This window comes from Danaus plexippus, chromosome 11, assembly GCF_018135715.1.
Source record: "Danaus plexippus chromosome 11, MEX_DaPlex, whole genome shotgun sequence".
Classification (NCBI taxonomy): domain Eukaryota; kingdom Metazoa; phylum Arthropoda; class Insecta; order Lepidoptera; family Nymphalidae; genus Danaus; species Danaus plexippus.
In genome coordinates, this window is record NC_083544.1 from 4,879,803 (window position 1) to 4,892,638 (window position 12,836).

Here is a 12,836-nt window from a genome sequence, read left to right on the forward strand (position 1 = left end):
TTCACATTTTGTAAGAACATATGAAATTACCACTTCTTAGAATTAGGGTTCAATTTTAAATTTATTTACTTTATAATGAAAAAAATTCTATCTCTAATCTGTATGACTTAGGTTTATAAAATTACTACTATAATGGTATTCAAACCTGTAAGGGCTTTAGAATGTTAAAAATATTTGGAACATTTTAAAATTATACGGAATCTCATTGCAAAACCTTTTTATTCATGAAATTATTATAACATTGTCTGCTTTATGTGCATTTTGCCTTTTTCGTTAAGTTTAAGATAGCAGATAATTTTCAAAACGGGCAGAAACATAATACCTGCTTACTTATGAGACAAAGATACTAATAAATTTCAGAGGTTCTATAATTATAGATTACTTTTACAACACAAAATAATCACAAGTTAAGTAGAAAGTTTTTATTATACGGTCACCGTTTTTACTTCTTTCTTTACGTTGTCAAGGACAGGTATGTAAGGATTATAAATATTATAGCGGGGGTTGTTAGGATATCTGGGGTCATAAGGTTTTATTGGGGAATACTGTCCAAAAGGATAATTTCTGTTGCTGTAAGGATTATTATAATTAAATCTGGGGTTGAATATTGGGGCTGGTATTGCTCCTTTACCGTTCGCTGTAAAATGAACACCACCGTGTCTAAACCCTGTAATTATGTAATTCATTTAATTATTAAATAAAAATTATTATATAATTCTAACTAACAAACTCCTGTTGATAGTATGTATTACCATTTTCGTCAGCAACATAATCAATTTGTATGGGTGTTCCTTCGGGAGATACATAAGAATAACTGCCTTCTTTGACCTAGACAAAATAAAGCATAATATAATTAAAATCTATTCAAGTGACATCTTATGAATATATCTATTTTTGGTAATTTTAAAAGTATCTATAACTAATATAATAAAATTGAAAAAGAGTCTTTCTTAATGACTGAAAAAAAATTTTCGTAGTATTCACCTGGGTTCCCTGGGGTTGACCAATGTTGTCAATATACGCATCTTTTAGATATCCATTTTCTTGAGCTTGTTTGCCGTCGCCAGTCGTAAAACTAAAATGATATATACATGTAAAATGTCAAAGGTCAACTAATTATATTTTATATAATCAATCTTTTTAAGTACTAAATAAAATCGAAATAACATCAAAGATAAGGAAGTTTGTTTATATATATGTATATATATATGCATATATGTATGTATATAAAAACAATATACATATATAACCTTGGTACTCAAAGTAAAGATTGATTAATTTTAAAAGCAACTATTTCCTTGAAGAATATATATATATCACAAAACTAAGTCTGTACCTGTAAGAATAGCTGCCATCAACACCATGAGTGTTAGAATATGATAGAATGGGTGCTGTAGCACTTCCGGGATTATAGTAGGGGCTATAGTTTAAAAGTGGATTTCTAAGGGGAAGAGAATTTGACGATGGTCCATCAGGAACACACAGACCGATGCCCAGTAATGCCAAATATCCGATGAAACGACGCATCTGCAGATTTATTTCAAATAGAAATGAGGAACTAGTTTCGATTATTTTTATAACAATACCATAATAGAACATAAATGACGGTATCTTAAAAATTTTGTACACTTCTTTAGATAAATATTATTTATGCAAAGGTTAATAAAGTATTTTGCTTATGAAACTTCTAATAAGTATTGCTCATTATAACATAAAAATTAATAAAGAATGAATTTTATACCTTTAATAACTTTGCACATCTAGTGACAATTGTACTCTATGAACTCAATTTGTTACTAAACTTACGAGATGTGTATAAAGCATTTATACCAAAAATTACACAGTAAATTTTTTTGTAACGCCTTTGTAATTGATTATAAAACAGACAATTGTTCGCAATTAATCAGATTATATTTAACTTTATCAAAATTCAAAATTACTGAATAAACCTTCAAACCGCAAAAAAATATTTTAAGTGCATAAAGTAAGCCACAAAAACGGACATAATACTACCGATTACTATGCAAAACAGATTTTATGCCGACTCAAATTCTTAATTTAGTATATTATAATGAAAAACAACTTTTAATATTTCTAAACATTTGCTTTTCGAATTCTTCCCAAGTATAATTATATATATATATATATAATTATACCTATATATCGGTGGAAAACGAGCAGACGGTCTACTTGATGGAAGCTAGTAACCGTTGCCAAATGACGTCTGCAACATAAGGGACGAGATCTAAGACTTTCGCGACTATTCATTTAAATGAAACTAAAAGTTTTCGGATTACTACGCGTATTTTATTATTTTAAAAAATTACATACCCCCGACGTTTCGGTTAATATGCAGCAACCGTGATCATAGGGAGATATTATTGCAAAATATTAGATTCATTTAAATATAAGGGATGTTGCGAATAAATTGCCGAGCTTGATTGTGGAAAAATATATGAATACCAAAACCATCTAGTCATGCAAAAAAAACCATCACTCTATATATGGGAGCTATGTAGAAAAATATTCAACATACTCTTTAATTTAAAAAAGTTTACCTATATTATGTAAATATATGAGGATAAGAAAAAATGTGTTAGTTTTATTTTTTGCTCTATTTTAATAAGTAGGTTTATTATGATATACTAACATATTACAATAAATTATGACACTATTTCCAAATAAGTCTATCAGAATTGATAAGTATGTATGTGTATTTCATTCTGATGACTAAGTAAGATATTAAATAATATATACTTCTAAGTTAAACTTTTCAATGAAAGACAATTGTGAAATTAATTAAATTAACATAATTTATATTAAAATTCTATAAATAATCGTAATATTGCTAGTTAAATTTGAAACTATCTTTTTATTATTTATTAAAATTAATGCAAAATATTAAAGATTGATGAATAAACATAAAGAAAAATAAAATTCTTAAGTACGTTTTCGATGAGAATATATTACGATTTAGTGAGGAAAGAGTAGTGGAATAAAACTTGTATTATGTTTTGATTTTTAATGAATAGAATAAATAATCAGAACATCAATTAAGATGTACTAATAAGTCAAATCTCGTTTACGCTAACAAGGTCAAGTAGCTCCTTTTAATTCAACAAAATTGCAAAGATAACAATCTAACTGTCAATTATGATCTGATTTAACATTTTTTGGTCTTAATTATACTAATTTTACATACATTTTAAGTGATGTTGATTTTTTCATTTTGTTGTTATATATAAATATGGCTTAGTTCAGCTATTTCCTTGTTACTATTTGGCTCTGAAGTCTATTGTTTTGTTCAACAGTCATACGTACGTTCGTATGTTGTCCAGTGCTTTGTAATAAAGTTTTAATTAAAATGATCAATTAAATAAAGTAACAGTTTTCGTTGACGCTGATTAAGATTTTAGACTATGAAATAAGTTTACGAGGGTTGTGGTTCGGTTACAAACTAAAAGTTTTATCATTCAAACTAGTTCTTGCCAACGACTTTATTGTTTTAAAAAATAGTATGTGAAAATAATAATCGGGATAACCAACCGTCAGATTACATATATACTCTATGTTACGATGTTTAATGTTACTTTTAAGAAAAGAGTGCGGTTTCATCAAAATCTATTCAGTAGTTTTTATTTGAAAGAGTGACAAAGATCCATTCATCCACATATGCTCACAAAATTTCGCATTTATAATTCTAGTAGGATATTTATAGAATGTTTCGGAAAAAAATGTTATATTTTTAGTACTCTAATGTTACACAAAATTATAATAAATTAACAGACATAGATGTTCTTATTGCAGATTTAATCTTAATACTACTATCGCAGCGGTAAGACCCCTCTTTGGAGGTGGCTGGACAAACGACATGGTGTGTTCACCTTCCGCCTGATGCAGGTGCTAATCGGACACGGTACGTACCTGTTTCGGATTCAAAGGGAGAAAATGGCAGCCAGAGAACACGCTAGAGGATACGGTGGCGGAGTGCCCAGCTTGGGCTGAGCACCGCCTTGTTCTCAGGGTAGCCATCGACGCCCTCTCGTAGACCTCTCGCGGCCGGCCTTAGTTCACGCCATGGTGTGGAGAGTGGGGCACTGGGAAACCGTCCCCTCCTTCTGCGAAACAGTTATGCTAGCTAAGGAGGATGCTGAATACGTAAGGAAACTATCCTCCTCATGCCCCAGCCGCCGTAGGCTACGCTCCAGGCATTAGGGATCGCGAGACGATCTCCAGCCACCGTAAGCGCGGGTCTGGGGACGATGAGCAAGGGTAGTTGATAAAAGTAAAATTATGCAAAAATCAAGAACAGGATAGCAAGTTATCTTATTACTTTAAAAACTTATTTGAAAACTTCATGATTTGAGTATTTATCTCACGTACATATGACATGCCATAACAGGATATAGGAAAAGTTTTGAAGGTTAGATAGTGACAATTTATATGTTCTGTAATTCAGCGAGACAATAAGAAAGAGATCCAAAGTGTTGTAATAATTTAGATTTGTAAGATATAATTTTTAAATTACTATATATTTTGAGATCTAAGACTTTCGGGAGTTTTATTCATTTAAATAAAACTAATATATTTCGGATATACAACGCGAATTTTTATTATTTTAAAACTACATAATCCCGACATTTCGGTTACTTTTCAGCAACCGTGACCACTCACATCTCGTCTGCCCGTGATCACGGTTGCTGAAAAACAACGCGAAAAAATGGGGGTAATCGGTTCAACTTTAATTATAAATACACAGAATCCATTTTAACCTTCGCTGACGATCTCAAAATACTACACGTAACCCCAAACACTGTGAAATACTACTGGATTAAGTGGATAAATTCTGTGAGCTGACGGATGGATTTAGGACAAAACGAAATAAATGTCACTGTCTGTGTCTCTGTAGGCGGAATACAACAGATACCACATACGATCCGGGATTATCGTTAAACGGTCCATGCGTTTCTACGGTTACGGAAAATGCACCATATAAATTTCTCGGTCGTAAGATTGATAATATAGATCGTACTCTATCTTTAGAAGGAATACTAGATAGCTTTTTAAACGATCTCAACAAGGCAGATAGCCAACAGATAAGTAACACCAGAAAACTTGGATCTACAATAATTACATAACTTTACGTTTAAATTGGCCTGTCTTGTCTGTCTTGGCCTGTCTTAATAAAACCCTCTTATCAAAATTATATACAGGCGTCATAAAGATGGTGTAATTGTAGCTCTGGCTCGCGCTATCGGCTGTTTCATCATCTTTATTCAAGGATCGCAATAGTTTTGGGATGAGTGTAAAAAGGCTATCGCAGCTCTATACACCTCTAAGAGTTTCCAAGAAATATTTCCTGGGGAAATCCCATGATGACGTCGTTATATCGCTCCCAAAAGACAAAGATGCCCCAGAGCTAGAGTCAAGACTTCAATTCCATAAGCAGTTTATGATAGGAGCACAAAGTAACAGAATAGGGCTAGAATCAAGAAGGAAAGCCCAAGGATATATTAAGGTCCTTTTTATTCGACAAGACGAGAATACTAAATATATGATCCATGCAATGAGTTTAGAGGTGCAGAACGAGTGGTTAGACATAGTAGATATTAGTACTAAAATGGCGCACCTTAATTCATGATTGGTCGCCAGCATTGCTAAAATTATATCTCAATGCGTTCCAAATGATTCTCCCAGAAGAGAGTAATTTAGTAAGATGGGGTAAAGGTATGGAAAAATTGCTATATCTGCGGGAAAGCAGTTGGAACTGTTAAGCATTTGCTAGTGGGATGTAAGGTTCTCCTGGATAGCGATCAATACTCGCGTCGTCACGATAGGGTTCTGGTAATCATATGTGAAACGGTTATTCTTTTGGTACCCAGAGCGCAAAGGGAAATAAACACAAACGAGCGATCAGTAGGTTATGTGAGAGAAAGCAATATTGCTATAAATCAAACGTGACTCTATCCTTAAAGCGACTTCAGATTAGTTTGTAATGATGGATACCTATGAGAAACAATACAAAATCACAAAGGATATTTGTGAACTTGATCATAGCTAGGCTCTTCCACCTATTAATACATAATAATTAATTAAAATTAAATGAAGAAGTAATAAAATTAACCAAAGAAATACGGAAAATATAGATTTCTTAAGAGAATAATATTTATTAGATTTATATAATTTAAAACTTAAACAACGGACATTGACCAGTTGTCTAAAAATCATGCATACTACCTGAAAACATTATCTTCCTCTATACATATGTAGGTATTATTTTAATTTTAACAATCTCTAATAAGTGGATAATGATGGTGCAAAAAAAAAATATTATAAATGAAATCTATTGTAGCAGGATCTATAAATATTGATAACTTTTACATTAAACGGAATGAGACTAAACCAAAATGAATAGTTTAAGACAAAATTATTTAATTAATCAAAATACTTAACTTGGGTAACTTTAAAAACAATTGTCTCAAATTAAAGTTATACTAATTAAAACAATATTCTGCTTGTCTCGACACAAGTAATTTAATACCAAAAATTTGATCTCTAAATCCGTCTATGACCTAATACACATAAAAGATTTCTGTTCGCATGTCTAATGAATACTAATATGTATTTGATATGCACACAAGAATACTAAACACCATTCAGACTTAAAATAAATAACCGTTTGAACTTAAAAATTATATGTATGTCTATTTTTTTTTTTAGTACAGGATAAGAAAAACAAATGAAGTATTTTGAAGAGTTTAAATTTATGTCTTTTTCCTATTTCTTCATAAGATAATTCATAATTCTGATTACAAAAATAAATAAGTGACCCTTTCATAGTTTATTTAATAGAGAATGATTTATTTTGTATAACAATTTATCAATTTATTTATGGTTCGATTAAATTAATTATTAATGTTACCTTACTTTATCTCTCCTATAAGAACTAGCCTCTTCTGCGTTTTGAGGCAGTCGTTGTTTCTATATTATTAATTTATGCACATACCAATTATAGTAAATAAACAAAATAATGAAAATCAATAAAGGGAAAAGTACAAAAAAAAATGTATTTTATATTACTATTTATTTATTTTGGTCACAATAACGTAACCAATTATATAAATGTACAAAAATGGCAGTTTTAAGTTCAATTAACAGTATAAATCACAGCAATGTAGCTTCGGAAGATATTTTTCCGATATATACTGGTAATTAAATAATAAATTGTAAACAGTCAACTATTCAAAATCTTTCCGAGTCATTTAGTCATTTATTTGCTGGCGGGAGCTGGGGGCTGAGGGATGGAAGGACCTTCAGCGCGGAAACCATTCTCATCAGCAACGTAGTTGATGGTCTCGACACCACCGTCGTTTCTGGGGTAGGAGAAGCTACCGCGGATGACTAAAATAAGCTGGGGCTTGTTGTCCTCATCGAGAACCTCTTTAACTTCAGCTACCTCACTCTTGGAAATACCGTCTTCGGATTCGAATCTGTAACAATTTTTCAGTTATTACATTGTAGCTATTTACATATTATTATTTTTTATATAAATACATTTATGAGGACATTATAATGTATATATTCTTGAGGTAATCGAATACAAGGAAAGCTGAACTCACTGGTAACTGTATGCACCGTTTGACTGTTGGTCGTATTCAGAACGAATGATCTTTGGGGACTCCTTCTCTACGGGAGCAGCAGCAACAAGAGCCACAAGGGCGAGGGCGACAATTATCTAAAAAAAAAAATTTAATCAAAAATAAACAATAAATTCAATGAAATATATAAAACAAATTAAAAATAAGTATAAATGGCATATTGCAATAACGATTTTATTTATACAGACCATTTTCATGGTTGATTGAATGCAGTTGTTGACGTGTGGCTAACTAATGTGCAACTGATGATCCTTACCTGCGATTCTTTTCTTATATACATTTCTTTCTCCAGCGGCGGAGAAGTAGCTTCGTCACATTGAACGCCCCTTGAACTCCAACCGATATTTAGTTTTGTATACATGTTAATTATATCATGTATATGCCGATTTTTTATTTCATATTTACATTTTAATAACGTGTGCGCTTACGACCATTCAAAATGCATTTATTAGAGTAATTCGGTAACATTTTATTGTCTTATATAATCAAAATATATGGTTGGTATGTTACACTATGTATTTAATGTCTGTGTGTAATCGTACATTTTAGGTTACGTCACTTGAATGTACATATAAGTATTTATAGTAAGTTTAAGTCAATAGATTTTTTCATTGTGACATAAATCATTTTACCGTGATAATTTTTGGCTTATAGTTCGTACTCAAAAATTTCGAAATTGGGCTCAGGGGGAAATGTATTTAGTGTTAATGAAATGACATGTTCGTTGTCACCAACTGGTCGTTTACAGTCTTTGACAGGTGAGTGATTACGAAATACGACTATTATTCCAAAATCGAAACTGAATTACTGTAAAGTTTCATCGAAATCCTTTTAGTAGTTTTGTGTTAGAAAGGGATGAATATTCACATTCACAGATCCATAGACCCAAATATAGTACATCCTAAATAAATTTGCCATTTACATTATTATTAATAGCATACTGTATATGTATCTATTTATACAAAGTACTATTTAAACAATATGCCTCTAAAAAAACTTTAAACCCGTACAACCCATATTTGAACAACAGTTTTAATTATTTGAACAACAACATAAAAAATGTTTTATTTAAAGGTTATGAAGATAACATATTTAAAACGATGAAATTTTTATTTTTTTTCAATACTTTACTGCTTAGTTTTTTCCCCATAATCGCTGACATTTGAAAAACTGACCTTGATTTTGTTGCCAAAAACTACCTAACTAAATACTAACGCGTAATGTCTCGACTGAGCCTTCGTAAGACGACAAGTTGCCACACTTATGATAACTTATATTTGAAATTTGTTTGAAAACTTTTTTTATATATCGTTCATTATATATTTAAAGGAAACTAAAACTTAAACAAATTCCGTGTATAGTTTTCATATTGATTTGATATTTAGTGTAATCGTAATGATATTTTATTTTATGACCTATCAATAACTCGTATTCGTATTTGAAATATGTTTGGAATAAATTTTAGTCATTCGTATAAATTATGAATATCGTAAATAGAGTCAGACATATTGTACACCATTCGGTTCAAAATTCAATTTTACATACTTTCCATTCACTATATTTATTATAAAATATACTTCACACCTCGTCTGCCCGTGATCACGGTTGCTGCAAAGTAACCGAAACGTCGGGATTATGTAGTTTTTAAATAATAAAAATCCGCGTAGTAAATCCGAATAATACTAGTTTTATTTAAATGAATACTCGCGAAAATCTTAGATCTCAATAGGTATAATGGATTACTTATAAAACATAAGCAAACTCATTTTAAATTGGGACCGAAAACGTGATTCTGATCACCACCAACACGCATCTCAAAATGCAAAGTGCACGTTGAGACGTGCCGTCGAATAACTTATGTATAAACACAAATCATTTCGACTTTATATCCTTAAAAAAATATTTTAAATACTCTTATTTACAATTTAATGTGTATTTATTAAATATTTGTTTAAATATTTTTTTAATAATAAAGTAATTTTGACAACTCAAATTCAATATCTAATTGGAATATATGGAATTAAAATTTCATAAACACTATCAGGACTCCAACAGCCAACTGGACTCGAAACTGGAACTTCCGGAATATTGTATCCCACTTACTTTACCAATTAAGCTATCGAACTCTATCTAGAATCGGCTAACTAAACATTCTACATATTAAATTGTCATGTATATAGGGTTTTCTTTCAAGTCATAATCGATGTTATATCTTTGCAATGTAGAAAAAATACTGTACAGATGCTACCACCGATATTAAATTAGAAGTATTGTTAAAACAACTGTAGCTCTATTATTAGTTGCAAGTTCGAATACGTAATTAAATATTCAATTGATTTTTCCTTATATATTTGTTTAATTTTAAATTTTAATTAAAGATATTACGATAGAAAAAATTAATTCCTCAACTTTTTACCTCATTTCTATAATATTAATTTATCATAAAAACTAAGTATTTAAATAGCTAGTGGGCTTATAATATTTTGTGGAAGTTTATTATAAGTAAATTTATGGTGATATAAAGGATTATTTGACAGTACTAAAAGTTGAAGTTACAAGTTTTTTTAATTCCTATATTGATTATGTTTCTCTCATCTGTGCTCTTATTTTTTTTATAAAAATCTTAATTTCCTTACATACTTCTCATTGAATTTAGAGCCAAGTCAATACTTGGCTCACATATCTTTGAAAAATTGGATATTGAGGTGATTTTTAATCCACCTCTATGACATATGCACCGCAAGAAAATACCATACCGAACAAAAATATGTACCGTAAGAGACAGAATACTAAAAAGTAATTTGCTCTAAACTGAAAAAACAGACATATTTATTTAAAGTAACTTTTAAAAAAAATATTTATTATTGAATTTAAAACTTTTGCTTCCTTTGAAATGTATGTCATGGAAATACTTAACATGGAGAGTTAATAATTTACTTTAATTAAAGTCTTATCGTGCATTTTATCTCATCATTAGTGAATATCCAGATGAAGTCACATTTTTCACAAATAAACACATTCCAATATTAATATATTTAAATTCACACAGGACATGTTTACAACGTTTTGACGGTTTTTCCATGCGTTGCAGTTGTGCTTTAGAAGTAGGTACGACAATCGCACACTTCTTCATATACCCGTCGTGAGCATAGCAATATAGTCTAAATCAAATAGTACATATTAATGCAATATGTCATTATTACAAGAATAGATTGACTGAAAAATATTTTTTCGGGAATAAGCCAGCATTTCATCCAAAAATTTTAATATTATGTGAACATTAAAACATGCATGTTTTTGGGCTTAGCTCAAGTGATTTTTTGTTTTAAAATTATTTTTTAATGATATAGCTAACCGAATTAATATGACAAAATACATAAGTTTGTCTTCACACGTTAAACATATCAAGTTTTTGTTTGAACTGTAGAAGACGACACAATATTCGAGGTTAATGATTAATTAAACTGTATTTAAAATCCATAATAATACTAAAAAAGTAAATAAAATCCAAAGTATACAATACTTACGTATAACACATTTCTTAATTTTATTCCAAGCAATAATTTACTACATCACACCTTACTGTCGAATTTGTTGTTAGTAGACGCCCCGAAAGTGAGAACAAATTTTGGCGAAATTAGACTCGGAAATTTTACCCAACGTCTATTTGTTTTCAAACTTATATAAAACTAGACAGAGATGTGAAGTAAAAAATGTTTGCAGTATACAAGGCCGATACTGAACAAAATAATTTTCTATGAAAACTTTAAAGAATTCGAAATAGCTTGGTTACTTTCCATATATAAAGCCCTGTATTGGTTACTGGATGTAGTAGGGAAATTCATAGCTCATAAAAATGTAATAATTGTTTTATCCTAGTTTTTTAATTTATATTAAATCCTTTATATTTTCTAAATTAATATAAAATTATTGTATATTAAGTCAAAAATATATTCTATGTTTATTTTAATTTCACCAAATTTATTAAATAATTTCGTGTTTTAAGAACGCGTCTCAATAGAAGTTTGAACGAACAACATTGTTTTTAAGAAATAGAATTTTACTCGTCATTTTTAAATTCAAGTTATATATATGAATATTGTATCATCAATAGGACATTTTTAATAACATTGTTAAAAATCAAATTATACTATCAATTACCTTTTATATTTTTTTGAAGATAATTTAATAGGGAATCGAAATAACACGAATTAATATTACAAAAAAATATTTATAATTCCTTTGCATTCACGTCAATGTAACAAAAAATATAAAAGAGGCAGTCATCGTTAAAGACAGTGTCGACTGTGAACCAAGAATGCACTTATCTGTTATCAATAAAACACCACAAAGCACAGTCAACATTGTAACATAAAATTAGTTATTTGTTAAATGAATTCGAATTAACCAATTATCTCCTGGAGACGGGTTTGGGGATGGAGTCACCTTCCGCATGGAATCCATTTTCATCAGCATAGTAGTTAATACTTTCCACTTTGCCGTCCACATTCTTGTAACTGTAGGAGCCACGTACTACAATAACGATGCGAGGTTTGTTTTCTTCATCAACAGCCTCCTTCACTTCACCAACTTCATCACGGGCAATGCCATTCTCAGTTTCGAAACTAAAAATTTAAAAATTATTTGAATATAATCATGTATATTAACAATATTATTATTGAAAAGAATTCTTGTTATTCACGTCTCCAATTGTATTTACCAATCTCCATAAAAAACCCTTACTTGAATTTGTATCCACCATCGGCCTGTTGGTCAAAATCGGAGCGTAAAATTTTAAGGGGTTCCTTCACGTCTACTGGAAGAGCGGCTACGATGGCCACAAAGGCGAGGGCAACAATGATCTGTCGAAGACACACAAAAAACTTTACAACTTCTGTAGAACCAATGACAAATCTTTAGCAATTTATAATAAATCTTTGTTAATTCAAATTCATTTTAAGGACACGAAATATAAAATATTGCATTTACACACCACTTTCATGATTGATGGTTAATTTTAGTTCCGTTGATACTGAACGACTGATGCACAGATGCAAAAATCTAGTTCTTTTATACGATTGCCGATTGCCTTACGTAAGTGCATACTGAAATGTCAAAAGACAATATAAAAACATTGTCAAGAAGTATGAACCACGTGTGTGCAAAGATCGTTAAATT

General features: G+C 30.3%; 3 protein-coding genes across 3 annotated transcripts; all 3 read right to left on the reverse strand.

Annotated features, from left to right (window-relative positions):
* Window positions 1–101: 101 nt before the first annotated feature.
* On the reverse strand, window positions 102–1,785 carry LOC116765780 (pupal cuticle protein 20-like). Its single transcript, XM_061522071.1, has 5 exons — window positions 1,742–1,785; window positions 1,337–1,527; window positions 985–1,075; window positions 753–828; window positions 102–667 (listed from the first exon to the last, which is right to left on the reverse strand). The coding sequence occupies exons 2-5, from the start codon at window positions 1,525–1,527 to the stop codon at window positions 426–428; spliced, it is 600 nt and encodes a 199-aa protein (XP_061378055.1). The 5' UTR covers window positions 1,742–1,785; the 3' UTR covers window positions 102–425.
* A 5,282-nt stretch (window positions 1,786–7,067) lies between these two features.
* LOC116765488 (larval cuticle protein 1-like) lies at window positions 7,068–7,999 on the reverse strand. The gene is made up of 3 exons (XM_032654940.2): window positions 7,847–7,999; window positions 7,620–7,735; window positions 7,068–7,490 (listed from the first exon to the last, which is right to left on the reverse strand). Exons 1-3 carry the CDS (start codon window positions 7,853–7,855, stop codon window positions 7,271–7,273), a joined length of 345 nt encoding a protein of 114 aa, XP_032510831.1. The 5' UTR covers window positions 7,856–7,999; the 3' UTR covers window positions 7,068–7,270.
* Window positions 8,000–11,873: 3,874 nt separating this feature from the next.
* On the reverse strand, window positions 11,874–12,759 carry LOC116778615 (larval cuticle protein 1-like). The gene is made up of 3 exons (XM_032672642.2): window positions 12,652–12,759; window positions 12,402–12,520; window positions 11,874–12,283 (listed from the first exon to the last, which is right to left on the reverse strand). Exons 1-3 carry the CDS (start codon window positions 12,658–12,660, stop codon window positions 12,070–12,072), a joined length of 342 nt encoding a protein of 113 aa, XP_032528533.1. The 5' UTR covers window positions 12,661–12,759; the 3' UTR covers window positions 11,874–12,069.
* Between the last annotated feature and the right edge of the window lie 77 nt (window positions 12,760–12,836).